Source organism: Lissotriton vulgaris, chromosome 3_1 (assembly GCF_964263255.1).
Source record: "Lissotriton vulgaris chromosome 3_1, aLisVul1.2, whole genome shotgun sequence".
NCBI lineage: Eukaryota > Metazoa > Chordata > Amphibia > Caudata > Salamandridae > Lissotriton > Lissotriton vulgaris.
The window spans coordinates 491336121-491363228 of NC_141689.1; the positions used below are offsets into that span (position 1 = coordinate 491336121).

The following is a 27108-nucleotide window of genomic DNA, read 5'->3' on the forward strand; positions in this document are numbered from 1 at the left end:
TCTACTTACCTGGTTAGGGTTGCTGATGTCAATGCAGCTGTCACAGGCATCACCGACACCATCATTATCTTTGTCTTTCTGATCCACGTTGGGAACCCTCTGGCAGTTGTCCAAGAAGTTCTTAATACCTGGATGTAAAAAATGTATAGTTGGTTCTGGAACAATAGTATAACTTTCTTTTTTGCACTTAATCAGATATGTAAAGTTGCCAATGTTACTTATGTTGCAGCCTCGGGGTACAGAGAGGTCCCCAAACATCATCCCACTTGCTTAAAAACCATGCAATACAATATAGACAATGGTTCCGTCGGGTATGCAACCTGATTCCTTCAATGCATGAATTTAATTCCTTATTAATTCAGTCTAGTTTTTTAGTTACTACGGACAAAGCTCCCAACAAAGAGCCTGCTCACCTTACAAGTCCAGCACCAAAGAAATTCGGGGTAAAACATCCGTTTTTAATCTATGAATTAATCATTTCATTCACAAATACCCCTAATACATATCAAGATTTAAATCAGAACTTCTTCACAATTCATATATATTTTACAAAAAGCGGCGCAGGACATACAGTGATTATAATGTGACATCAAGTGAAATGGTGACATTCAAAAGTGTTTATATACAGTTAAGTGAGGGAAAGGGAGGGGAAAGGCAAGAAATCTTTTGGCCAGTTTCAATTCTTTGGTTAAATTATGCCAGTAATCCACTTCAATTTGTGATCATGAAAACTGGGTGTTCTGTACTGGTCCAAATATATCAGTTTTGTCGACGATTCGACCCTATGGACGCCTGAGTAGTGGGTCTATAGTGCGTCTTCTTCAGGACATGGGACTGTGAAAAAGGCAGTAAAACAATAAGAGAGAGTAAGGGTATTTCACTACAATGTGAGGTAGGAACTCCTAGTCCCCTGAAGGAGATTATAACAAAACAAATGGAGGAGTACCCGCTATAGGCAAAACAGAGAAAGTCTCTGTGCCAAAAGCTTAAGGCTTAATCAAGTACTTGTGCCCAACCTTTACGTAGGGCATAGCATGTCCTTTTTGAAGACCCCTCACTCAACAACCTAGTTGGTGACATGCTTCATCATTGGGGTCCCACCCCGAAGGCCGAGTGCCAACAGGGTGTGCTACGACACCTGACTACAGTGGAGCGGGTATTTTTTCTTTTTATATGTGCAGTGATAAAAAGGGGTGAAAGTGATTTAAAAAGGGGCCAGATCTACTCACTTCATGATTTTATTCCTGAGCGACTGGAATCTGGTCCAAGGAGAATTGCAAACGACACAGCAGCCCTTATTCGCATACAAAAGGGGCAGAAATATAAAAGACACAGTGGTGAAGGCGTTCTTGGAACCCCCGAAACAGCCTGACCTAAGGAACTTGTTGAACTTGCCACCAGTGGTTGGTCATCGCAAATGTGGCAATTGCAGAGCCTGCGGATTCTGTCTGGAGGGCTCGTGTTTCACCATGAATATCAAAACGTTTAAGTTAACATCATTTACGAACTGCAATAGTGCACAGGTTGTGTATGCCATCATTTGCCCCTGTGACTTGACTTATGTGGGACAGACTAAACAGAAGGTAAAGACCAGGATCCTACAGCACATGAGTAGGATTAGGTGTAACACAGTGGGTGCCCCGTTGGTGGAACATTTTCAAACACATAGGCATACTCCAGAAGACATCAGGTGGAGGGTCCTAGACAGAATAACACCTAGCGCAAGAGGTGGATCGATTACTAAATCACTGAACTACAAGGAGTGTGTGTGGATTCACATTCTCAATACAGTGCAGGAGGGGTTAAATGAGCGTGAGGAGACAGCAAAACAGATGGGACAATTTTAGATATGTAGGTCTATAATCGAACCAGTAGCCTGTGGACCTAGGCTGGGTTCAGATGCATTAATAGAGCGAAATATCAGTCAGGGTTTGGTATATGAGAATGTTAAAAAAAACCTTGGGATGCTAAAGTTTGTAAACTGTATGAATATTTTTTCACATGTATTGTCATCCTTCTGAATGAACAATTGCCCATGATTTGTGTCACAAATACCATAGTCCTTTTACTCCCCATATCGTTAGTATGAAGCTGTAAGCTGTAGGATTCAATCCTCATAATGGTAACAGTTTAACTTGTCTCTAGGTTAAGTTCCAGTTTGCAAATCCCCTCTGTGATTGAGCATAACCTGCTTAACTTTGTATTCCAATACGTTAATTTAATCACACTACTGCGATTACTACCACGGTTGTGATAGATGGTGCTTTGATCATCGCCGTTTAAGAGGTCCTTGACGGTAACCAGGGGCTGCTTAGCAACCAAAAAATGCTTCCATGAGACAATACGTAAGCTCGTCAGCTGACCAGTGACGGCATGACGCTCACGTGCCCTGGCGTCCTCGAGACGAGTTTGTTTACGGGCTGACTCAGAGGTCAGTCGCGAGTTGACTGCGGCAGGAGCGAGGAGATGCATAATGATCACGCTAACTGACCGGTATTAAGAGACTTCAGTAAAATAGGTGAGAACAAATGCAGGCCAGTTTTTTTAAATGTCTCTATTTTGGATACGAACAGCTGGCTTGTCCAGTGTATCCAAGAAACGGCTTCTGATACACTTGTTTTCTGACAGATTGACCGATTAATACGGCGACCGGAACCTTGACAAAATTCGATTTTAACCCTGTATGGTGTGGGGACCACTATCAATGATTTCTGGGTGAGTGTATACTTTATACTGTGTATAATGGCCTTAAAGCATATGGATGGCCATATCGACTACATCCACCTCTCCCTCACAGATCGTTGGATTCACATGACGATTTAAACAGTACAAGCCCCACACGGTTCTCCCGCCCTTCTATGAAAAACGTTGATGGACACGACTAGTGTCAATTAAGGGGTGAGTGTTATATGTCTGTTCGATTTTTAGAATGAGTGGGAATTTCCAGAAATTCGATCTGAGTGGATATGGACTAATGCCTATCCTTATATATTTACTCAACTCAACAGATAAAAAAAGTTCATCATGGCAAAAGTGATTTCTTCATGTTAAATACAGGGTCCATCTCACGAAGGCCCATTGGTGAGTGTACTGATTAGTCAATGTCCCTCGTCGTAACAATTCTCACCACAATCCTTCAAATCCAGATTTTGACAACTAATTTGTCTAACTTGCAGGCGCCTTTTTCACAGTCCCATGTCCTGAAGAAGACCCGCTATAGACCCACTACTCAGGCGTCCATAGGGTCAAAACGTCGACGAAACTGATATATTTGGACCAGTACATAACACCCAGTTTTCATGATCACAAATTGAAGTGGATTACTGGCATAATTCAACCAAAAAATTGAAACTGGCCAAAAGACTTCTTGCCTTTCCCCTCACTTAACTGTATATAAACACTTTGAATGTCACCATTTCACTTGATGTCACATTATAATCACTGTATGTCCTGCGCCGCTTTTTGTAAAATATTTATGAATTATGAAGGAGTTCTGATTTAAATCTTGATATGTATTAGGGGTATTTGTGAATTAAATGATTAATTCATAGATTAAAAACGGATGTTTTACCCTGAATTTCTTTGGTGCTGGATTTCTAAGGTGAGCAGGCTTTTTGTTGGGAGCTTTGTCCGTAGTAACTAGAAAACTAGACTGAATTATTAATGAATTAAATTCATGCATTGAAGGAATCAGGTTGCATACCCAACGGAACCATTGTCTATATTGTACTGTATTGCCCAGGTTCTGAGGGATACTGGGTTACCCCATGGTGATTTACATTAAAAACCATGCAAAGCATAGTACCTGAAGACATACAGACACAGCAAACAAATGCCCCTGGGAAGGTTATCCAATCAAGCTGTCCTTACACCATATCAAGACCAGATAGCCAAAGAGGCACTGCAAGAGATACATAGGAGTCAAGCACAGTCTGAACCTGCAATACAGAACAATGAATTGCTGATGACCACTTCCCTAGCATAACCCCTAGTGTGGCTCAGTGGTTAGAGGCGGCAGACCCGGAAGCTGAGATTGGCCGTGGACCAGGGTTCGATTCCCCGCCTCGGCGGGTCTCGGGCTCAAAAATTCCATGGAGTCGACAATTCTCGCTCCGGTGCCTACTCGACTCACGGGGTCACACTCTGCGACTCTGGGCAATAGCTTGCTTAATCTCCACTATGGCCCCTCGCGGCGGGATGCCTGGCTTTCGCCTTGTGGATACCCGGCCGGGATATCTCACAGGGGAATACCAGGACGGGTTCCCTAAGCAAGCGCCTTGGGACCCCTGGGTTAAAGTGCGCTATATAAATCGAAACACATTTACATTTACATTTACATGCTAAAGATAGACTGCTAACCTCAACAACAGGTCCAAATAAAGAACAGCAGCATAGTGATCATTTAGACAGTATCTAAAATCTAAGAAAGCCAGAACTGTCCACACATCACATCTTGCACAATGAAATATTTCACACTTCCATCTTACCAAATTCCAAATGTGCCAGCGACTGATGTGGCACAGACTGCCCTAGGCACAAAAATACAACTAGCTTAATAAAGTCCTAAACACTGTCACATCCTAGTGTCCTGCAGTTGAATATATGCTTGTTTGGGGGAGGTTCAACTCTGGGTGGTCCATGAAGCTCCAAAGCAATGACTTCTGCCCTTTGTTCTTCATAAAGCACTTGAATATCATGGACTTGATAAACCAATGGTAAATCTAACATGAGCTGATGTTTCACAGGGAAAACCTCTGAGTCCTCGTGCAATTGTGTCAGTGTCGGTAGGCTGAAAAAATAGTCATCGGTTGTCAATAATTTTTTAACCAAAAACTAACCCCAAAATGTACAACACTCCAATGGACCTGACCTCACTAATTCTTCACCTCAATGGCCCTTGAAACTCTCTTCACCTAAAGTGTTCAAAAAGTTCATAAACTCCTGTCCTCAACCTAGGGCACATATAAGAACTTTAACAGAAGTACCACAGTACTGGTAGCTCAACTTCCCTTCTGAAAACAACTAATCAAAAGAGGAAATCATCATAGCTCCTTGCCAGCTCTCAGTCTAGAAAGAGGAGAGGGCAGAAAAAGACGGTTTAAAAGTAAACTGCAGAGGGTTCCTTACTGCATCCAAGGCACAAACACAGATTTTCCCATTTGTCCACGATGCCTCCCTATATCTCTAAATGCAGACATTTTAAGTCGGCACTGAAAAACACCCAATCGACCAAGAATTATCACCATTCTGCCAACATTTAAGAAAATAACATGAAAAGAATAGTTTCTCAATTCTTGTCACATTTAGCTATCAACAATCTTGTTGACATCACCCAATCAGATATGAGGTCTGTCAATGGCACCAAATCCACCTTGCTTTGCTGATTGGCATTCAAGAGGATTTAGATGGAAGCCAGATCACGCTTCTCTTAAAACACAATCTACAAAACATATGGATGCCAATGTCCCAGCATTAGTTATGCACCACCCATAATATGGTTCCACTCAATATTTTCACTGCCATGGTATGAACTCATTTACGCCATGCCGCTGAAAATAAATGTGGACCAATAGCACATTTCATTTAGAGTTTCTGTATTATAAACACATATTCACATATTTAGCACTGCAGCGTAAAGATCAAATTCAGAGTTATTATCTCAGTAGAGAACAAGTGACAAGAGAAGAATACCCTTACCCTATCACAGACTGCATATCACAATTACTATACACAGCAAAGCAACTCTCCTTAGAGTCACAAGTTCTATTCAGTGTGATTTTACTTTAATGCACAACTCCCATTCCCATTCCCATTTACACAAAATTTTGTTCGCCAGAAGAGATACAGAAAAACAATTGTCAAACCGTCTCCATCCATGTCATCGTCACAGGAGTCTCCTTTTCCGTCCCCATCAGTGTCCCTCTGGTCGTTATTCAGTACCATGCGGCAATTGTCGCAAGCATCTCCGAAGATATCCTGGTCGCTATTCTTCTGGTCAACATTGGGAATGTATACACAGTTATCCTAAAAGAAAAGACAAGCACATCTCCTTTGTAAGCACCAAGCCAAAGCCAAGCATTTAATCATCATTTTTCCTACTTGAGACACCACCCATTACTAGTGTGTGCTGGCATAATGTGAAACATTGTCCATGACCATACGTCTACAAATGGTCTAGACCATGGACATTGCTATAGTGGGGCAGATCCTGGTGAGTATGCACAATCCTTTTGTTGTCTGGGCTAACCTTATGTAAACCCACATTGTCACCACAGTATCATGCATCTGTCTTTGCTGCAGCAATACTGTCCCTCACTACAAGAAGCCAGGTAAGGATGCCTGAGGAATGGACTAATTTCCATTCTCTGTTTTTGCGTGTGTCATGTCAGTGTTCCTATTGAATGGCTAGAGATCTAACATTTGCTGACTGAGTCTCCACTCTAACAAAACTACATCTTTCATGTGTACACATGGACATTTGTCTGACACGATCCGGGGCATCTCTTCATATCATCAGGATATCGCCATGTGTATCCCTCCTTCCTATGGGCTTATGTCACACTGGGGATGAATCTCGATATGTGAGGTAATCAACAAGTCTTATTTCATATCTTCAACTCCGAGATAACTCTACAATAACTACCTAGTCCCATCTTACAAGCCATTCATTACTTGAGACTTGGGGGCAAATTTACAAGCCCCTATCGCCACCACAATGTCACTTTTCAGAAGTTGTAGTGGCAATAGAGGCTTTGCCTTATTCACAAGGCAGCGTAAAGCCACTTAACCTGGCTTAACGCCGCCTTGTAAATAAGGCCCCTTTCCCGCTATACTTAGCGTGAAAGGGCTTGGGAATGGGTGTTGCTGTGGGCATTCCACCACAACAGCCATTGATTTTGAAGCTGCCCTATATTCACAAGGAGAACGTAAATATGGGGCAGCACCAAAATTAAGACCTGGCAAAACCTGGTCTTAAACAGGCGCAACGAGAAGAAATGTTTCATTTACCCTCAATTATGCTGAGCCCGATTCACAGAACTAACTTAAGACAAAATTCTAAACTTACTACCATTTTGGTATTCACAGAAGGCACTTACTCATTTTGGTATTCACAGAAAGCACTTACTCATTTCGGCATTCACAGAAGTTAGGAGTCCTAACTTTAGGACTCCTAAATGCCTTCTGTGAATACCGAAAGTATTAAAATTACGATTTTTTGCAATTTAGTAGTAGTAAAGTTAGGACTCCTAACTTTAGGACTCCTAAATGCCTTCTGTGAATAACGAAGGTCTTAAAATTAGGATTTTTCTCAACGTTACTACTACTACATTGAGAAAAACCCTAATTTTAAGACTTTCGGTATTCACAGAAGGCATTTAGGAGTCCTAAAGTTAGGACTCCTAACTTCTGTGAATACCGAAATGAGTAAGTGTCTTCTGTGAATACCAAAATGAGTAAGTGCCTTCTGTGAATACCAAAATGGTAGTAAGTTTAGGATTTTGTCTTAAGTTAGTTCTGTGAATTGGGCCCGCTGTTTCTATGTGAACTGCGCTGTGAAGCACACATTGAAACAGCAACAGGCATTGATTGTTTGAGTGCAGGAAGGTGACCCTTCCTGTACATAAACAATCAAGAAAAAAAATACTTTTTGCAACTTCTATGTGTGCTGCATTAAGCAGCACACATAGAAGTCACAAAACAGCATTCAAAGATTGTTCATGTGCAGGAAGGGAGACCTTCCTGCACATAAACAATCTTCCTCTCATCGTAGACACTCTTGCACTATGGAGTAAGGGTGCGTGCATTAGAGCTAGGCTGCTAAATCTAGTGCCAGCGCAGGGGGAAACACAGGGCTGCACCATATTGTTGTAAATATGGTGCAGCCTTGCGTTTCAGAAGTGGCGGATTGCTGCCTTAAACCAAGGAGACTAACACCGCGCTCCGCCGCTTCGCAGTAAATATGCCCCTTGGTATCTGCTCTCATACTTATTAGATTTCAAGAGAGAGAGACGAGAACTGGGTGATGCTGACTTTGTTCTTGGCAGCAGGAAGAGGAAGGCGTCCAGAGCCTGGTTAACAAGAGGGGGGGGAGAGGTGCACCAGAAGGGCCTCAGGAGACTGTGGAAAGGGGTTAAAGCTTTGTTCATTTTTCAAAAGGAGATGCCAGGTGGAGGACAAGAGACCAGTCTCTAAAGTAGATGTCAAATGTGTTTAAACAAGAGAAAATTAGACCAGCTCTATTCATGTGGAGTTACTGCCATTGCCAGCATATGCATGAGACAGTGTTTGCTGCGCAAACCTTTACTGCTGAGGCCATCATAACAGCAGGAGCACCACTGGTGAAGATCCGCTAGCAACCCTGGATCCCAACACATCCCAAAAATGCTGGCGCCATTGCTATCTGCCTCAGCCCGATCCCTACAGCTTGGCATCCTGGATAGTTTCTGGCCATCAGGTGGAGAGCTGCTCGTTCTCACCAAACACACGTTCAACCCAAACAACACTCTAAATCTGCCACCCTGAACTGTCTACTTTTACTATAAAAAAATGTAAGCTTAGAATTGGCTCAATTGGCATCCGTGTGAAACTAGATAGAGGGAAGAAACTGGTTTATCGCTAATGAATGAAGACATATCAGGGGCATATTATCAAGAACGGCGTTAAAAACTATCATCGGTTTAGCGGCAGAAAACTGCAGCTGAAGAGGCAATAATGAGCTTGAGAATATGCCCGTGTAAATTTCTATAGAAGCCCATGTACTGGTGTGAACATGGGCTTCTATTGGAATTCTCCAGGGCATATTATCAAGCCCATTATCGCCGCTTTAGCTGCAGTTTTCTACCACTAAACCAGCGATAATTTTAACGCCGTCCTTGATGATATGCCCCATCAGAGAGTAGGTTTTCTCAGGGAGGATGAATGCATTAAGTGGTTACTTAGAGACGAAAGATAGAAGAATGTCTCTTGGAATCACTTGCTACAATTATGACAATCAATCAATCAATCAATCCATTTATAGAGCGTGCTACTCACCCATGAGGGTCTTAAGGAGATGAAGGGAGGGGGGTGGGGGTGCTGCTACTGCTCGAAAAGCCAGGTCTTGAGGTGTTTCCTGAAGGTGAGGTGGTCCTGGGTCAGTCGGAGGTGGGCGGGGACGGAGTTCAAAGTCTTGGCAGCCAGGTAGGAGAACGATCTTCCTCCGGTGGTGGTTCTGCGAATTCCTTGGACGGTGGCGAGGGGGAGGCTGGCGGACCGGAGCTGGCGGGTCGGAGTGTAGAACGTGAGGCGGTTGTTGAGGTATTCGGGGCCCCTGTCGTGGAGCGCTTTGTGTGCGTGGGTGAGGAGCCTGAACGTGATCCTTTTGCTGATGGGGAGCCAGTGCAGGTTTCTCAGGTGGTCAGATATGTGGCTGTGGCGAGGGATGTCGAGGATGAGTCATGCAGAGGCGTTCTGTATGCGCTGAAGTCTTTTCTGAAGTTTGGCTGTGGTTCCTGCGATAGGGCGTTCCCGTAGTCTAGTTGGCTGATGACGAGGGCCTGGGTGACCGTCTTTCTGGTTCCGGTGGGGATCCACTGGAAAAATTTTTGGAGCATGCGCAGGGTGTTGAAGCATGAGGATGAGATGGCGTTGACATCCTTGTTCATCGTGAGGGAGGAGTCTAGGATGAATCCCAGTTTGCGTGCGTGGTCCGTGGGTGTTGGTGCGGCGCCCAGCACTGTGGGCCACCAGAAGTCGTCCCAGGCGGATGGGGACTGTCCGAGGATGAGGACCTCCATCTTGTCTGAGTTCAGTTTCAGACGACTGAGCTTCATCCATTCCGCGACGTCTTTCATTCCTTCCTGGAGGTTGGTTTTGGTGGTGGATGGGTCTGTGGTGAGGGAGAGTATCAGCTGGGTGTCGTTGGCGTAGGAGATGATGTTGAGGTTGTGTTTGCGTGTGATGGCGGCGAGGGGGCTGGATGGATGACGGGAGGCATAACAGCCCTAGAAGTGCATATTGAGCTTTTACTCCAATACGAAGAATTAATATAACAAAATTAAATAAGTAGGGGTAATGAAATCATTATTATTACAGTATAAAATAAAGTACTATCATGATTCATGTAACAAGTGGGCAAACACACAAACATGCCTCTGAGCAAATTCACCAACCAAGAATACCAAACGAATTATTAAGTAGGGCCTAATTGTTCTTTGAAGAGTGGGCCCTGAATAGTAACCACGAAGTATAGGTGATTAGCCTACACAAATGTCATACATGAAGCAAGTCAACAAAGCCTTGAGCTCCAATGACATGAATGTTGATTGTAAGGCAGAGAGAGGAGGGCGCACACTATTAACAAATCCAGTAATGAACGCCTCAACAGGAAAAAGAAAGTGACTGTAATGAGTTCACACTGACTCCTTAATCTTTATATCCACAAGAAGGCTGCATTTCTTATATGCATGGCACCAAGCCTTTTCAGGCCTAGAATTAAACCTGAAAGCTATCACCGTTAAAAAAATAGGCCAAAAAAAAAGTTCTTTCCCTTTCCTCTCTGGTAGACACTCTATTTAATGGCAGATTCCTGCCTTCGAGAATATCCCCAGGCTCTAAACTGTATCCAGATATTTTTGTAGCAGTGCTCTCAATTGCCAGTTGATAATGTCATTCGGCTCTGCAGTGACTCCATGCCCCCAGGAAGTAACAGAGCAGAGCTGCATATAAGCACCACTTCTGCATGTTGCCAGTCAACTTTGCCCTTCAGCACCCTCAAACTTGGAAAATTGGAAACATTGGTCGGACAGTTTGCCAGATTCTCACTTGTGCCCTAAATGTTAGAGGCCACTCTACAAACCTGGAGGAATTTGCGGTTAGATACAGTATCCACCAGAAAGGCCATTACTGAAGGCATGTAATTTGTTCTTCTGATAGAAACACCTAACTGTAGATTCTTTACATCAACAACAGATGCCATAATAGTAACTGCCAAGGTGGAGGATCTGGGGAGTGGACTGAGGTGGTACGTGGTCTGGGGTGTTGGTAAGCTGATATCAAGAAAACGGATGCAGACTGGACCAACACCCGCAAGGTTCACCAACCAAACCTCATTGGTGACCTACATGCCAACATCAAAGCCATCAACTACTGGATCACTACTGGCGCAAACACCCTATCAATCAATCAATCAATCAATCAGGACATTTATAAAGCACACTACTTACCCGTGAAGGTCTCAAGGCGCTGGGGGGTGGGGGAGGAAGGGGCTGCTTCTGCTCGAAAACCCTAGCCCCCCTGAAAAATGCCAGCTCCAGCAACTGGTGCAATCGTCAAAGATGCCGGAGGACACCATCAGTCAGACGAACTCCTCACCTCGGAGGCGGTCAAGATCTGCCGACAATTTGTCCCTTGAGCACAGCCCCCTCAGGACTCCGAACTTGGAGGCCATAGATTCTGATCTTTCGCAGAGACCAGCGATTTGACCAACACGGCGCTGTCGCGAAGCAGCATCACGAAGTTACTCGGCACTGAACTCTGGGATATTGGTCCCATTGAACCGCAGAATGTAGAAACTCTGCTGATACCGCAAATGTATCCGTCTCCACAGGAGGGGTCCATCACGCAACTTCTTAGCTAAACGCACTATTTTGGCTTATTACCTTCTAATTTAGGGCAACAGATGCTTCAGTTTTAGAAGTATAGGGTGGGGGGCATTGGGTTGGGTGGGTTTAGACCGTTGACCATTGTTTAAATTTGTGTTTCCTACTATTTTATCTTTTGTTGAATACATGCAGCACACTACTAACATACTAATATACATGCTTCTTGACTTCCTACACAATGCCACAGATGCTGGAGGCATGCTTTTCCAGAACTCCACACAAGTCCCGCACTGGCTTTGGGTCCTGTGACCCCAATGCTCTATTTGCCTCACATGGCACACTCTTCTCCAGGGAATAATTCCCTCTGCATCCTATCATGGAACATCAATCGACTGCTTGAACGCATTTAACACACTGCAGTGCTGAAATATGACCAAAGACATACCCCAACGTTCTCCTGCTCCAGGAGACCCATCTCTTGGGTACCCGGTGTCCCTTTCTTGCATGCCATGGATTCAACAGGGTGTGGCATTAGGGCTTTGAGAGGGGGTCAAGGAGGGGAGCTTTCCTGCTCCGAAGAGGCCTTCTATTCATCCCCACTCATGTTAGAGGTGACCCACAGGGTCGATCCATCACTTATCGGGGTCCTTGGATGGGAGCTCTCTCAACTTGATCTCTATATATATCCTGCCAGCTACAACCACACCAACACTGATCCACCTAACCAACATAATCTCTACTCTGCCCCCAGGCCAGGTAATATTGGTTGGCAACTTCAATGCTGTGATGCAGCCAACATTTGACTCTACCGGCTTTCCCTCTTCTGCTCGCATAGCCCATGCAAAAAGACTGATCAATTGGGTGACAATGTCGGGCCTCTGTGATGTGTGGAGAACTTAGAACCCCCGGGCTCTCCACTACACTCATACTTCAGCAGCGCACCACACACAGGCAAGAATTGATATGATCTTCTGGCCTTCCCCCGACTGTCATAGAGTAACACACAGGGTATTCTTCCCATAGGAATCTCTGACCACTCACCTCTACTTATGCATCTGGGTGAACCTCATGGCGTACTCTGCCTGGCATGGCGCTTAAACGCCTGGTGTCTACAAAGCAAGGAGATTAAAAAGGTTTTGGAAAAGAACTGTGTCAATACTTCCTCACTAATATTGGCTCGGTCCTGTCCCAAGGCACCCTCTGGAAGCAGGGCCGGACTGGGAACCAAAACCGGCCCGGGCAAAGTGCTCGGCCGGTCCCTCCCTCCCCACTCGGGGGGTTGAAGTTGCCGCCGAGCTCTTTGCCGGGGTTTTCGACCCATTTTATTATAGGGCCGATTTTGCAGCTATGCTGCAAAAACGGCCCTGTAACAAAAACGGCCCCCAGGGGCCCAGAACTGGCCCCCACCTGTGCCGCTCACCTGGGGATTGCCCCTTGCCCGTTATGGCCAGTCCGGCCCTGTCTGGAAGGCAGGTCAAGCCACCATTAGAGGAGTGGCCAAAGGTCGGGCACAGCGCATAAATCAAAATTCCCGGCTGACTCTCTTGGAGGCACAAGCAAACCGTCTGGAATCCGGCCCTGCTGGATCCCCAGACAAAACTCAAGACAGCCAACTTGCGGCAATCAGAGAAGAAATCAAGCAAATCTCGCTGTAATCAGCTAAATTGCATTGCCGCTCTTCCATCGCTCGTGTCTATGGTGTCATATTCACTCGCTTAAATAAATACACCGAGTCGGAGGCTCTGCATGAACATGTTACTTTATTCCCTGCCAGCCTCGCACTGGCTTACAGGCTATTCCTTTTCCTGTACCTCACTTCCTGTTCCTCCTTCCTGCTCGCCTGCCCTGTCCTAAAGCAGGGTCAGGCGAGACGACGTGACATCTCCCCTGTTTCACAAAGTCTTGCTTCTACTACATTTCCTCAACCAGTCGTCGAGGTTTCCTTTTTAGACGTTGAGGACGTTTCTCTCGCCCTGACGTTTGACTCCGGTGGCTTGTGACTTCCATTGTTCGTGCAGGACTGTGAGGATATTGGTCACTGCTGTCACTTTGGTTGTGAGACTCACTTGAGGTTTGACTTGACGATGTCTCACACTGAGTGTTCCGATTGCATCTTTTGAAATGCGAGATATTCCTCGTTATTTGTTTGTGATCGGCCTTTGCCGTGATCATAGTTCCTTTCTTTTTAATGACTTGGAAGGGAATGTCGAGATATCGACTATCCGCCTTGGCGCACCGATCACTTAGGACAATCACCCAATCTCCTTCTTGGATGTTAGTATCTTTGGCGTGCCTACGCTGGTCTGCGTATGTCTTCATCTTGTATTTGTTTTTGTGATCTATCTCGACTAGTGTATCGTGGTCAACGGTGACATGTCGTTGCCGAGGTGTGGAGTCCATCATAGGTACTCGGGTTCGAGGTGTCCTTCCTAGCATCACAGTGGCTGGGCACTGGTTGGTGGTGCTGTGTGGTGTGTTTCGGTATGCTCTTAGCACTTCGTTTAGTGTCTGTTGAACATCTCTGTGAGTCAGTTCTGTCTGTTGAATCGCCTTTTTGAGTGTTCCCATAAATCGTTCCACCATGCCATTTGCCTGTGGCCATAATGGAGTGATTTTCTTATGTTTGAAATTAAGATGGGTCGCAAAGTTTGTGAATTCATGGCCATTGAATGGGGGTCCATTGTCTGTTTTTACTCGCAAAGGAATGCCCCATGCTGCAAAGATTTCATCAAGCACCGGAATTACTGTCGTTGCTCGAGTGGATGTTATTAGATGTGCAAAAGGGAATCGTGAGTATTCGTCCATGATGACGATGATATATTGTCCTGATTGCAGCGGTCCTAAGAAATCAACTGCTACTTGCTGCCATACTCCTTCCGGTAGTTCTGACATTTGTAGCGGTGCCGGGGGTTCTTCGCGACTGACCACTTGGCATGTCATACAGTCTTTCAGGGTTGTTTCTACCATGTGATCAAGTGTGGGGAACCACACGCGTTCTCTCAAGGCTTTCTTGGTTGCATTGATGCCTCTGTGGCCTTCGTGTGCCAAATTGATGACTCCTTGGCGCAGTTTGAGTGGAATCACGATCCTCCCCCCTCGCAAGAGAAGGCCGTTGTCACTAATGGAGAGTTCGTCACGCACGCGTTGGAACGCGGCGATGTCTTGACGCAGTTGGTCAGAGTCTTGCGGTGAATGTTTCACGTCCCTCCAGGAGTTCGGGCGGACGCGAGTCATTACAGCTTGTATGGCTTGCATACGCAATGATGTGACGTTGGTCCGAGTTTTTGCGATATGGGGCCAAGATGGCGCCCAGGCCCACTTGGCTGGCGTCGACTGTGATTTCCGTTTTTTTCTTTGTGTCAAAGTATGCTAGATTTATGGCGGACACAACAGCTTGTTTGATCACAGTAAATGCTTGTTGGCACGATTCAGTCCATTCAAATGGTTGGCCCTGGCAAGTGAGTTCACGTAAGGGATAGCTGATTGTGGCGTAGTCGCGGATGTAACGCGCGCAGTAACTTGCCATTCCGAGGAAGGAACGAAGGTCGCTCACATCTCGGGGTGTTGGGGTGTCAGCAAGCGCCGCTACCTTCTCAGGATCTGGTCTCATCCCCTCTTTGGAAAAGATATGTCCATAGAACTTCAGGGTGTCCTTGTGGAACTCACATTTACTGGCGTTGAGAGTTAGGTTTGCGGTCAACAACGCATGGCAGACCCTGTCCAGTGCAGTGTCATGTTCAGTTTGATCTTTACCGAACACTAGCAGGTCATCACTATAATTGAAGGCGTTGGGGATGCCTTGTATGACCCGTCTGATGGCCTCCTGGAAGATCTCGGCGGCCGAGGAGATGCCGAAATTCAAGCGTTTATAACGAAATAGGTCTTGGTGTGTAGTGAACGTTGTGATATATCTTGATTTGTCATGAAGCTCCAGCTGGTGGTAACCTTTATTGAGGTCGAGTTTGGAGAACACAGTGGCACCATTCAGCTTCGTGATCATGTCACTGATGTGTGGCCCAGGATGGCGCTCGCGCTCAATGGCGGTGTTGGGCGCGCGCATGTCGACACACAGTCGGACTTTGTTGTCTTGTCCCTTTTTGGGAACCACCACGACTGGTGACACCCATGGCGTGGGTCCTGACGTGCGTTCAATGATGTCTGTCTGAAGTAGGTCTTGTAACTCATCATCAACGGCTTGTTGGAGGTGGAATGGCACCTTTCTGTGATGTTGAGCGATAGGTGTCACATTCTCATTGATGTGAAGTTTTACTTTGAAGTGGTTTAGTTTCCCGAGGCCCTTAAAGAGGTTTGGGAATTTTGCTACGATGTCGGGGGCGTCTTCAGTCATGTAGAGGAGTTCTACCAGCTTGAGTCTTTCTGCCGTGGGTAGACTGAGTAGGCAGTCTGCCACATCTGGTCCTTCTACCACATGGATGTATGCATCGACTGTCCGGTCTTTGAATGTAAGGGTGGTGTGAAACTGGCCTAGGCACGGTAGAGGTTTGCGTGACATCCACGTGAATATGCGGACGGCTGCAGGTTCCAGTTTGGGTCTTTGCTTCATGTTGTAGTATTCAAGGGCGCAGATGTAGTTTAGCGAAGCTCCTGAGTCCAGAACAAATTTCGCAGGATGCTCTCCTATCAGGATGTCTAACATCGGGTATCTTTTTAGGCGGTCGGGGTCTGATACCATGCAGATATATTCATCGCTGTCCTGTGATGTTGGGGTGCGTGATGAGGATGACTCACTGGATGTGTCTCTGCGTGACCGATAGGATTCTGTTGTTTGGTGCCTGGTTCGGTGAATGCTCTCAGAGCGACCTCTTGATTGACTAGAGTATGCTGACTGGACGCTGGAGTTTGACGAGCTGGAGGAGCGTCTTTCCCTCCCTTTTATGGCTCTCGCATGGGGGGCGTGTGTCACGGCCTTTGGTCGGCGATCTGTGAGTTGACTGCTTGGCTTGACATGCTATCTCGAAGTGATTGTCTCTCCCGCAGCAATGGCACCGCTGACCAATCGCTGGACATTGTCCTGAGTGTGGGTATTCTTGTCCACATCTGTAGCAGGTGGGCGCTGACTTGGCAGACCTGGAGTGTCGTGAGCTTCCTTTGGAGGGTGTCTTTCGGGAGTTGTGAGATTTATGGGAGCTTGACGTTGGTTTGGTCGATTTAGATGATGTATGTGCCTGGACTCGCAGTGCATGGTCCTTCTGGTCAGATTTATGTGTTCCCATTCGTTTGGCATAGTCTTCCGCTTGATCATTTATCCTTGTTAGCTCCTCGATTTCCTCTAATGTATATGGTTTCTTTAGAAGCCTCCGGCGGAGAGTCTCGGAATGACATCCATCGATGATGCGGAGTCTCAATGCGTCTTCTGTCTTGAAGTTGTCAAAGTCACAGTATCGTGCTAGCCTCCTTATGCGCATGATGAAGTCACTCATGCACTCATCCTTTTCTTGAGTTGCTAGATTAAATGTGTGTCTTTCGTAATCCACGTTGCGTTTGTGGAGGAATCGTCTATCAAGAGCGGTTTTTACTTCTTCGTAGGTAACGGTCGCTGCGTTGGGTAATTCTTTGATGATTTGCGCAATGTCTGGACCTATCAAGTTCCTCAGCGCCACTAGTTTTTGCTTGGGGTCCTGCACCAGGGATCCTATCATGTAGTCCTCGAAGTCCTCACTCCAACTCTTCCACGTTGGACCCATACTGTTACCTGGCGTCCGTGGTAGTGGCTGTGGTTGGCGCATGAATGAGGCTCCAATGGGGTTGTTGGCCATTGTGGGTGCGTTGCCCGGAGGGGTTGGTCCTCCTGTGTTTGCTTGTGGGGCTGGGCCTGTTGTGTTGCTCCCTCCAGACGAGCTGTCAGGAGATGTGTTGGACATCTGTAGCAGCTTCTTGAAGAAACAGGCAGATTTATTCTGCTTCTCAGTGAATTCAGGCTTCTGGGAAAGAATTCAGGCTTTCCTGCGTCTTTGCGCGTGTTTCCCGCTGTGAATTCAGGCTTCTGGGAAAGAATTTAGGCTTTCCTGCGTCTTTGCGCGTGTTTCCCGCTTTTTTCATTGCTGGGACCCTTCTTACTGATTGGCGCCTGACCTTAAGATGGCCGCCATCATGGGTTCGTGGGTTAGATATGCGCTGGCGCCTGACTTTAAAATGGCCGCAGCGCGGGACGTCTTGTCTCTTACTTGCTTTTGCCGCCTTGTGCGTTTGAACCTTTGCCTGGGTCTGGTGTCGCGGGGAAGGCTGCCGGGTATGACTCACCCTCACTCCTCTGTTGCGGATGCGGGCAGTTTCTCCCTCGCGCTGCACGGACGCCTCGTACCTTCGGGGGCAGCTTGTGTCTGGGAACACGTGGGGACAGCGCTCTGGCATATGCGCTCCCACTCCTGGCTCACGGCGCAGGGTTCCGTGAATCGCTGAGCTTCTCTGGTGAGTTTGCAGGATGGCAGCAACGGCGCCGGGTTTTGGTTTTCGCGCTTTTTTCGCGCCGCCGGTGAAACAGGCTGCTGGACTCGGTGATCGGCCACTCTGGTTGGCTGAGTGATGTTGCTGTTAGTGGGTTTTAAGATGATCCCACCCTCGTCGCCATTGTCATATTCACTCGCTTAAATAAATACACCGAGTCGGAGGCTCTGCATGAACATGTTACTTTATTCCCTGCCGGCCTCGCACTGGCTTACAGGCTATTCCTTTTCCTGTACCTCACTTCCTGTTCCTCCTTCCTGCTCGCCTGCCCTGTCCTAAAGCAGGGTCAGGCGAGATGACGTGACATATGGGTGGGGGGACAAGAACGGGAGGCTGCTGCACAGGCTGGCCTCATACTCCTTGGCTAATCACATAGTCCCCGAGATCTGCGACCCTACTGGAGCCATCTAGCGTATGTCCCCTGCGATCGTACAAACGTTTGCTGCTTATTATGCTGACCTGTACTCCTCCTCCAGGACAGCGGCTTCCCATTCGGACTTGCTCGACCGCAAGAGAGTCTGCCTTCCCTACTTAAAACAGTTTGAGGCAGCTGGCTTGGACCTCCCCTTTACCCCTGAAAAAGTCCCTGTTGCAATCTCATCACTGGCTGCCCACAAAACACCGGTCCCAGATTGACTCTCCCAGAGGGATTATGCCGCAAACCGTGATCTTCTGGTTCCCCACCTCTCTGGGCTATTCCAGCATGCCGTAGACACTGGATCCTTTCCCCTGAAATGGATATAGCCACGATTGTAGTTATCTCCAAAACCCAACCGCCCTCATCAACACGTACAGAATACCGTACGATTTCTCTAATTAACACTGCACTCATGATATACGCCAACTTCTTTGCTCAACGCCTACGCCCTCTCTTAAATAACCTGATCCACCCAGATCAATGTGGCTTGATTCCGGGGCAAAGTACCAGACACTGTTTGCGACGCCTCTACTTGGCCCTTGTTAACCGCCAAAGGCTTAACCCTTATCTTGCACTCCTCTTAGTCGACAACGAAAAGGCCTTTGACACAGTCCACTGGCTTTACCTGGAAGATGTGCTTATAATGATGGGTCTAGGTCAACACTTCCGTGATGCGATCCGAGTCCTGTACTTACACCCCAGAGCAAGAGTACTCGTCAACGGGGCCCTTTCAGAGAGGTACAAGGCAGGGCTCCCTCCTCTCACCTCTACTTTTCTCTTTGGCGATGGAGCGTCTAGCGTGTCTCATTCGCACAGACAATAAAGTCCAGAGATGGGAATGGGGATGTCACCACATCAATAAAATTGTGTTGTACGCGGATGACGTCCTGCTTTTCTTGGAGGACCCAACCCGCTCAGGCCCTAGATGTCTCCAAATCCTCCAATCCTCTGAAAGGATCTCAGGCCTCCGGCTTAACCTAGCAAAATCGACTCTCGTCCCCCTCCACCTCTCCAGGGTTTGTTTTGACTGGCAATCATCCATCCCTATTCGGTGACAATCATTTAAATATCTGGGCATATGGGTCGCGCTGCTCCCTGAGCTGGAAAGGGCACTAATATCAACCCCTTGTTAAAAGAGACAAAAATTATCTCTGTTGCTTGCAAAATCTACCACTTGACCTGCTCGGAAGGTCGCGCTGTTCGAGATGATGATCCTCCCTGCTTCTTATATATCATCCAAAACACCCGTTTCCACTTTCCGGGGAGTTGGTTCAAAGAAATAGATAGCATGGCTACCCGGTGTCTATGGGGAGGTGGGAGACCACACATGGCCCTTGCCCGATGTTGAGTCCCTCCTTTGGATGGAGGCATGAGCATAACCTACCTCTACCTGTATTACTTAGCCACCCGATTGCTCGTCATCCATGACTGGTTCACATGGGGTTGGTCTGATCCAACCTGCAAAACTGAGCTAGGTGACATGGACTTCTCCCGCATTCAAGCCATCTTATGCGGCTGCCCAATACCCCAAACACTCCTGACGGTGACTCGTGCAGTACTGCCGGCCTGGCGATCGGCCCTCCGACACACAGACTGGGACAACAAACAAACACAACAGACACCTCTTTGGCAGGGTACATGCCTGAGTGAGGTGGCGGCACTGGAGGGCTTCAGGAGTTGGGAATCACATTGGTATATCACAACTGGGTGACATTTGGGCGAGTGGCCACATCAGAACATTCCAAGACCTAAAAAAGCGCTACTCTCTCCACACCTCACAGTTCTATAAATATCTCCAGCTGCAACGGCCCTTAGCACACACATTTCCAGAGGCACCGCGCTACCCGAGTTTAGCCCTCCAGAGGCGCAAATCATGATGGGTAACCTGGGTAAAGGTGGCATAAGTCGATACACCGCACCCTCAGTAACAACGCCCCCACATAACTCGAGCTGCTCCGACTCAGATGGGAGCAATGGCTGGGTCCCTTAGAGGATGAGGATTGGCCAGGATGCACTTATGGCCCCCAAGACCATTACCACCTCTGCAAAACTCAGCTAATTCAACTATACAACCTGCATACCGCCTATCTCACCCCAGAGCGTCTCCATAAGGCAGGCCTGTCTGACTCACCAGAGTGTCCACACTGTAGGCAAGCACCTGCCGATTTCTTCCTCATGACCTGGTTCTGTCTCCGAATGCTGTGTAGTGGGGTTAAATTGAGTCTGAACTCATAAATGTCATAGCGTGGCAGGTGCCCCACAACCCATTGCACCTAATCTTCGGAATCATGGAGGGCCTGGATGGGTCCCGGGCAGTCAAACTGTTCCTTGGAATGGCTACTATGGTAGCTAAAGGAAACATCGAAGCGCTTTGGTCTCAACCCACATCTCTGAGTATTGCCACATGGCGTCGTGGGGTAGACTGGTGCGCTGCTCAGGAGAAACCCTTGTTCATAGCCAGAGGTTGCCCAAAGAAGCATGAAAGGATATGGGGCAAATGGTTGCATCAGTTACATTGATATCATCTCAATGTTGTGGGCATTCTATGTGGTCACATTAGACAAGTGAATGGTCGTAATTCCCATGCATGTATATGAACTGACCACATGGTCAGGATATTTGTAGTCAACTATGATGATTACCTGTGCTGCAATGTCCATTTTCCGTTTGTTTTGTGAATTTTAAAAATCAATAAAATTGATTATATAAAAAAAACATTGTCAATGAAGTCTCCAACTCCTCCAATGTCATTGGGGTAACCACTGGCAGGTCCGGATCGTTCCCCATCTCCTCCCCATTCTGAGTCTCTGTTACCAGATTCCTCAGTCTCGCTCAGCACAGCTTCCCAACTGTTGAAGGGCCCCTGACCTCTGAATGTCTCCACAACTTTTTTTGACAGGGTTGTCTGCGAGCGGCTCTGCACCGTGCTTTGCCTCTTATGTTTCCACCATTTTGACAGATGGCCCATCTCTCTGTCCTTAGAGAGGTGGCGTCTGTGGCTCTCTAACCAGTCCCAAACCTCTGTTGTCATTGTGAAGAGATCTCCTGGTCAATGGTGCAGAGTTTTGTTGAAAAAGCAGTGCATATCTGAGGTCAAGTTTCCTACGGTGCTGTATAACTCCAATGAAGGTTTCTCGTTGGCGCTGGACTGCTGTGGCCTAGTACGGAGAGATGTTAACATGCTCTCATTCTATCTGCAGTGTCCTTGTATCCTTGCCGTTTGCAAGATGGCGACCCAGTCTCAAATGTTTAACAGTCTGGCAACTATTGCCCTTGGCGATGCCCGGGAATGAGTGGCCTCCCAAGAACTGTATGTTTTCTCTGCATGGTAAACCACTTTGAGGTTGTCCCCTCTAACACCACTGAGGACAACCACTCTTCTAGGAACAATTCCATGCTTAGGCCTTCCACATTTTCTGGGATACCCACTAGACTGATATTGTTACAGTGGGATCTTCCCTCAGCATCATTGAATTTGTCCATGTGATTGGCTACTTACAGTTCTAGTGGCTGTTTTGGTCTCTTTAAAAGCTGCCAGTATGGCCGCTGTGTGTGCCTCTAGCCTGTTGTGCTCTCTGCTACCTGGGGTGACTTTTATTGTGTCGGGGTTTGGTAGGCTTTTGACAGACCATCTTGCGTTCTCTCTCCTCCATAGTGGGTTCCACTTTGACTTCCTCTTTGTTAGGGGAGTTTATCCAGCGAATCCTATCTCCTTCGCTCCTCGCCTACTCCAGATTGTTTATTAACTGTCCGGGGCCACCACTGGCAGGGCAGGAGTGTTACTCAAGGAGTGATGTACCCCCCTATGGGCAGTTCCATCCTGGGGACTTGCCATCTGGCGCCTGTGGAGGTCCTGCTCGGGGGGGGGGGACACACCCACCCCAGCCTTTCAAGCCACCAGCCCCGGACATGTGCACCCATCTCTCCTCACAATTGCTTGTTCACACGTTCTGGTCGTTCAGGCTATCGCACACATGGCAGCACCCTATCACAATGCCTCTCTGGCTTGTCTGTGTATCCCCTCTGTTCAGTGGTGTAACACAGGCCCCACAGCTCCTGCTGTGCAGAGGGGCCTAATCTCCAGGGGGACCCCTCAGCACACTACCTTACAGTGCCACCCGACACCTACCTGATGAACGACCACAGGGGTCAGAGAGCATGAGGACCAGAGCAACTGTCCGTATGGTTCCTGTGCTGCAACCCTCGGGAGTCTACTATCTGTATTTGTTGAATGCAGTAGTTCACTAGTGGAAGCTAAATGGATTTGGTGTCATTTATGGCACAGGGAACCAATACATGGCTGAATGTACAAATTCAGACCAGTACCATGAAGAACATAGAACAGTAATTTTTAAAAAAAACAATAATTTAAAAAGACATGAAACAATCATTAAGAAAGCTTTTCGATTTATTTAAAGTTAGATTATAACATATTTTTGCAATTAAAATCATATACACAAGTTATTCATAAATTTCAGAATTTCCAAAAACACAGTTTTTAAAAAATTGCTAACCTAGCAATAGTTCATACAGACATTACTCAAATATAATTGTTAAATGAATAAAAATGGGAACGAAATTGTCGACGCGGCGTTTCGGTGCCTCTTTTATATCCTGCACCTTCTTCAAGGACTCGTTCACAGCTTAATAATATCCAGGTTAGTTCTTTCCTGGTCCTGTTTGTTTAGATATTTTTGAGCACGTATTACATCCGCTCATATTTCTTACAGCCTTTTGTTCTTATATGTAGATTTTATCCAAACTTCACTCGGTTTTGGAAGAAAATGGACCAACTTCAATCCGGTCCTATCTTCTTATTTACTTCGTTGTTAAGAGGACGCCTCTGGGAGCTACCTTACCCTGTTCCATTCATCATTGTATCTTTGTGGTGAGAGGAAATTTACTTTGTTTTTATCTTCATACAGTCAAGGGTTCCCTTTGTTGTAGTTTATTAAAAGCTTTTGCACGGCGTCCTCCTCCTAGCCCGGTTGTTTGGAAGTGATCACTTCCAAACAACCGGGCTAGGAGGAGGACGCCGTGCAGTTCAGCTACCAGCAACAAAGCGAACAGCCAAAAAAGCTTTTAATAAACTACAACAAAGGGAACCCTTGACTGTATGAAGATAAAAACAAAGTAAATTTCCTCTCACCACAAAGATACAATGATGAATGGAACAGCGTAAGGTAGCTCCCAAAGGCGTCCTCTTAACTACGAAGTAAATAAGAAGATAGGACCGGATTGAAGTTGGTCCATTTTCTTCCAAAACCGAGTGAAGTTTGGATAAAATCTACATATAAGAACAAAAGGCTGAAAGAAATATGAGCGGATGTAATATGTGCTCAAAAATATCTAAACAAACAGGACCAGGAAAGAACTAACCTGGATATTATTAAGCTGTGAACGAGTCCTTGAAGAAGGTGCAGGATATAAAAGGGGCACCGAAACGCCGCGTCGACAATTTCGTTCCCATTTTTATTCATTTAACAATTATATTTGTGTAATGTCTGTATGAACTATTGCTAGGTTAGCAATTTTCTAAAAACTGTGTGTTTTTGGAAATTCTGAAATTCATGAATAACTTGTGTATATGATTTTAATTGCAAAAATATGTTATAATCTAACTTTAAATAAATCGAAAAGCTTTCTTAATGATTGTTTCATGTCTTTTTAAATTATTGTTTTTTTAAAAATTACTGTTCTATGTTCTTCATGGTACTGTTAGGCCTTACATATACTCATTTGTAAATTTGGTAACCTTTGCAACATAAAAATCCCCAACATTGATGTATATGTCCCCTTTGGGATCCTAATACCATCAATGACTCATTGAACTCAGGAGAAGGAACTCTGTTTTTTATAAGATTGTTGACCCAATCCTTTTCCTGCCAGAAAGGGTAACTCCCGACATTTTTTGGACAAATTCAGACCAGTCCTTGCTGGGCTTGAATTACAGCCTAGAAAAGGCCAATGTGAAGGACTTTTTTGTCTTTGCAGAGAGCACTCCTGACTTTATTGGCTTAAGGAGATGTAGATGCTTTACTGGATCAGTGAAACATACACCTCTGTACTGCGGCTCGGTTTTACTTTTGAGAAACCACAAACCCCTGTCACTTTTCAAACATGTAAAAAAAACATGTTTATCAGGTAATGTTTGGTGACATACTGGTATAGAATTAAGTAATTGGGCAACCACAGTTTCAAAGGTAAAATATTAGGCTATTTCAACGCCAGTGTTAGCAAGCCAAGGCGCTGCCTCGCTGCATGGATTTAATCTGTTCTACTCACGTCTGTGGCTAATTACTACTAACCAGCACTGTATGTGGATACTTTTCTTTTTTTATTCTAGTCCATTACTGTTGTGTGGGTGACGTCTAGAATGACATGGTGCTTCTAAGGCATGGAAATCAACCCCTCTTGTTAGCAGTACAAAAGCACTACAAGCCAGTAGCAGAGAAACTCTCCCTCCACAAATAACCTGCTCCTAAAAGTGTGATGCTTATTTTGTTATCCGACCTAAGTACTAATATATCTATTTGTAAAATAAGGAAGGAAGAGGGCTAATAGAATGACATGTCTAATTAATATTCAGTAGGCAGATTGCAAATCATGATTGTCTTGGTTTGGCTACCTTCACAGTGATGTTGGCCTGCAAGGGAAAGCAGACCATTAGAGATGTGCAAATTTTACTTCATTTGCTTATGTGTAATTAAGAGAAATTTAGGAAAGATTACTCGAAATGCAAAACTGGAATTTAGACCTATATTTTAGTATGAAATCTGTTTTCATTTCCATTTTGGGCAAAATGACATATTTGGTGCTAAAAATAGTGCAATAAATGCAAGTGCTGCAAACAGCAGCGACTCAGATTCTTGTTGCTCTCGTAGTTCCCATGTGTTTGCACTAAATGTTTCTCACAAATATTTTGAGTAACAAGCATTACATAAAATTACTGAAATTATGTGATGCTACACCCGCATAACAAACTTTAACCAACACCCCTGTGAAAGAAGTTCAAAATGGATTTCTTTTTTCAAAGTAGCACGAGTTTCTTAAAGAAATGGGGCTGCTTTAAAAAAGTATGTCCAATTTTAAAAAGTTTCTGTGAGAGTGGGCCTGGACCTCTGCCTACAGCTACTGACACTGCGACCATGATTTGCAAAGGGGAGAAGTATGTAAAGAGGACGACCCATTTGCTTTGCAAATCAGTTAATATGACTTGGGAGTCAGTAACTTGTCAGTGGTTTGTGACCAGAATTAGTGTTGCAAACTATTGATACCTAGGTTACTGATTCGCAGTTTGGAATGAGTTCCTCAGACCCACCCCTTCAAAATCTTAAATCTGTAATCATTTCTGAACCGCTAAATGGGTTTAGAAAATGAGAAACATGTTTTTACCAGTCGCAAGCCATCTGATTTAGTGAAATGGGGGTGTTTTAACCAGTGAAAACCTTTATATATCTGGCCGATTATGACTTTAAAAATATGGATTCCCAAATATGTGATTTTAAAAGCTTGTGGACAGCTTCTAGTCTCCAGATCAGATATTGATTCCACCAACACTTTTCCAATTGACATGTATGGTGTTATTGATGTTGTCTATAAAATGTGAATCATATAGTTTAAATATTGTGGATGTTACTGCCATCTTGCGCTTTCAAAGCATTTTTTTAATTAAGAGATCTGAGGTACAAAGAGAATGCTGGTTTAAGGAATTAGTCCCAAATCGGAGCAATTTGTCCACAATCTGCTTTCCCTAATAGACACCACGTAGACGTCAGGCACCATCTTGTTGCAAATAATCTTCACTTATTTTAGCATGAGTAATATCTGATCTCAATTTTCCAGTTGTATGTAATCTTGGCCAAATATTTTCTATATCCCGTCCTAGTATTCGTACCATACAAATCTGGGGCCACCCTCACTTCTATATTCCAAATCCCTGCTCTTGTAAGCTTTTTATCTCTTACAGGGCTATACATAATCCCACTACACTTGTCATGATGCGTCCACATAATTCATCATGGCTGTTCATGGGGAGCACCTCATTTCAGAACATCTGCACTTAAGCAGCTAGCTGTTGTACTAAACACACATCGTTTCATAGGGTTTTCACATTACTATTCTCCAAGCAGTATGAGCTAGGAGCTATTTTTGCAATGATATAGAAATTCAGTGAAGCCATATAATTAAAATGTTATCTTCATTGTTTTGTAAGGCTTCCCTAAGACGAGTTTCAGGTATTTTGGAGAGATATGTTACCCTGGTGATTGGTAGCACCTCAACCAGGTTCAGATATACTACTTTTCAATTGATAGTTGTGTTTTACTTAAGCATTAAGATCTTGTAAGAAGTGCTATGTAACAGTGCAATTTCAAAATCCAGCATTCCCCTGATATCACGGGTCCAGAAGTAGAGTGTAGCTGGCTTACCAGTATATAGATAAATATGTATTAATACCCTTTAAATGAAACTTTCCACTTCCTAAACTGCTTAAGGGTTTTGCTACTCACTTGTGAATCAAAATTAGTAATTTTAAATAAGTCTGTAGATATTTTTGTTATCTCAGTGCATTTGATGTCGGGGAGTACAGTGCAGGTAAGTATTTTGAATAGAAATATGTCTAATCTTAGTAGCACTTTTTCT

At 45.4% G+C, this 27108-nt stretch overlaps 1 protein-coding gene across 1 annotated transcript in view; it reads right to left on the reverse strand.

The window, feature by feature from the left end:
- Window positions 1-27108, reverse strand: part of THBS4 (thrombospondin 4) — a 247068-nt gene that overhangs the window by 97484 nt on the left and 122476 nt on the right. The window contains exons 13-14 of the mRNA XM_086960723.1: window positions 5865-6024; window positions 10-128 (exon numbers count right to left, since the gene is read on the reverse strand). Of these exons, the coding sequence (XP_086816849.1) occupies window positions 10-128; window positions 5865-6024 (279 nt within the window). The remainder of the gene's footprint in view (window positions 1-9; window positions 129-5864; window positions 6025-27108) is intronic.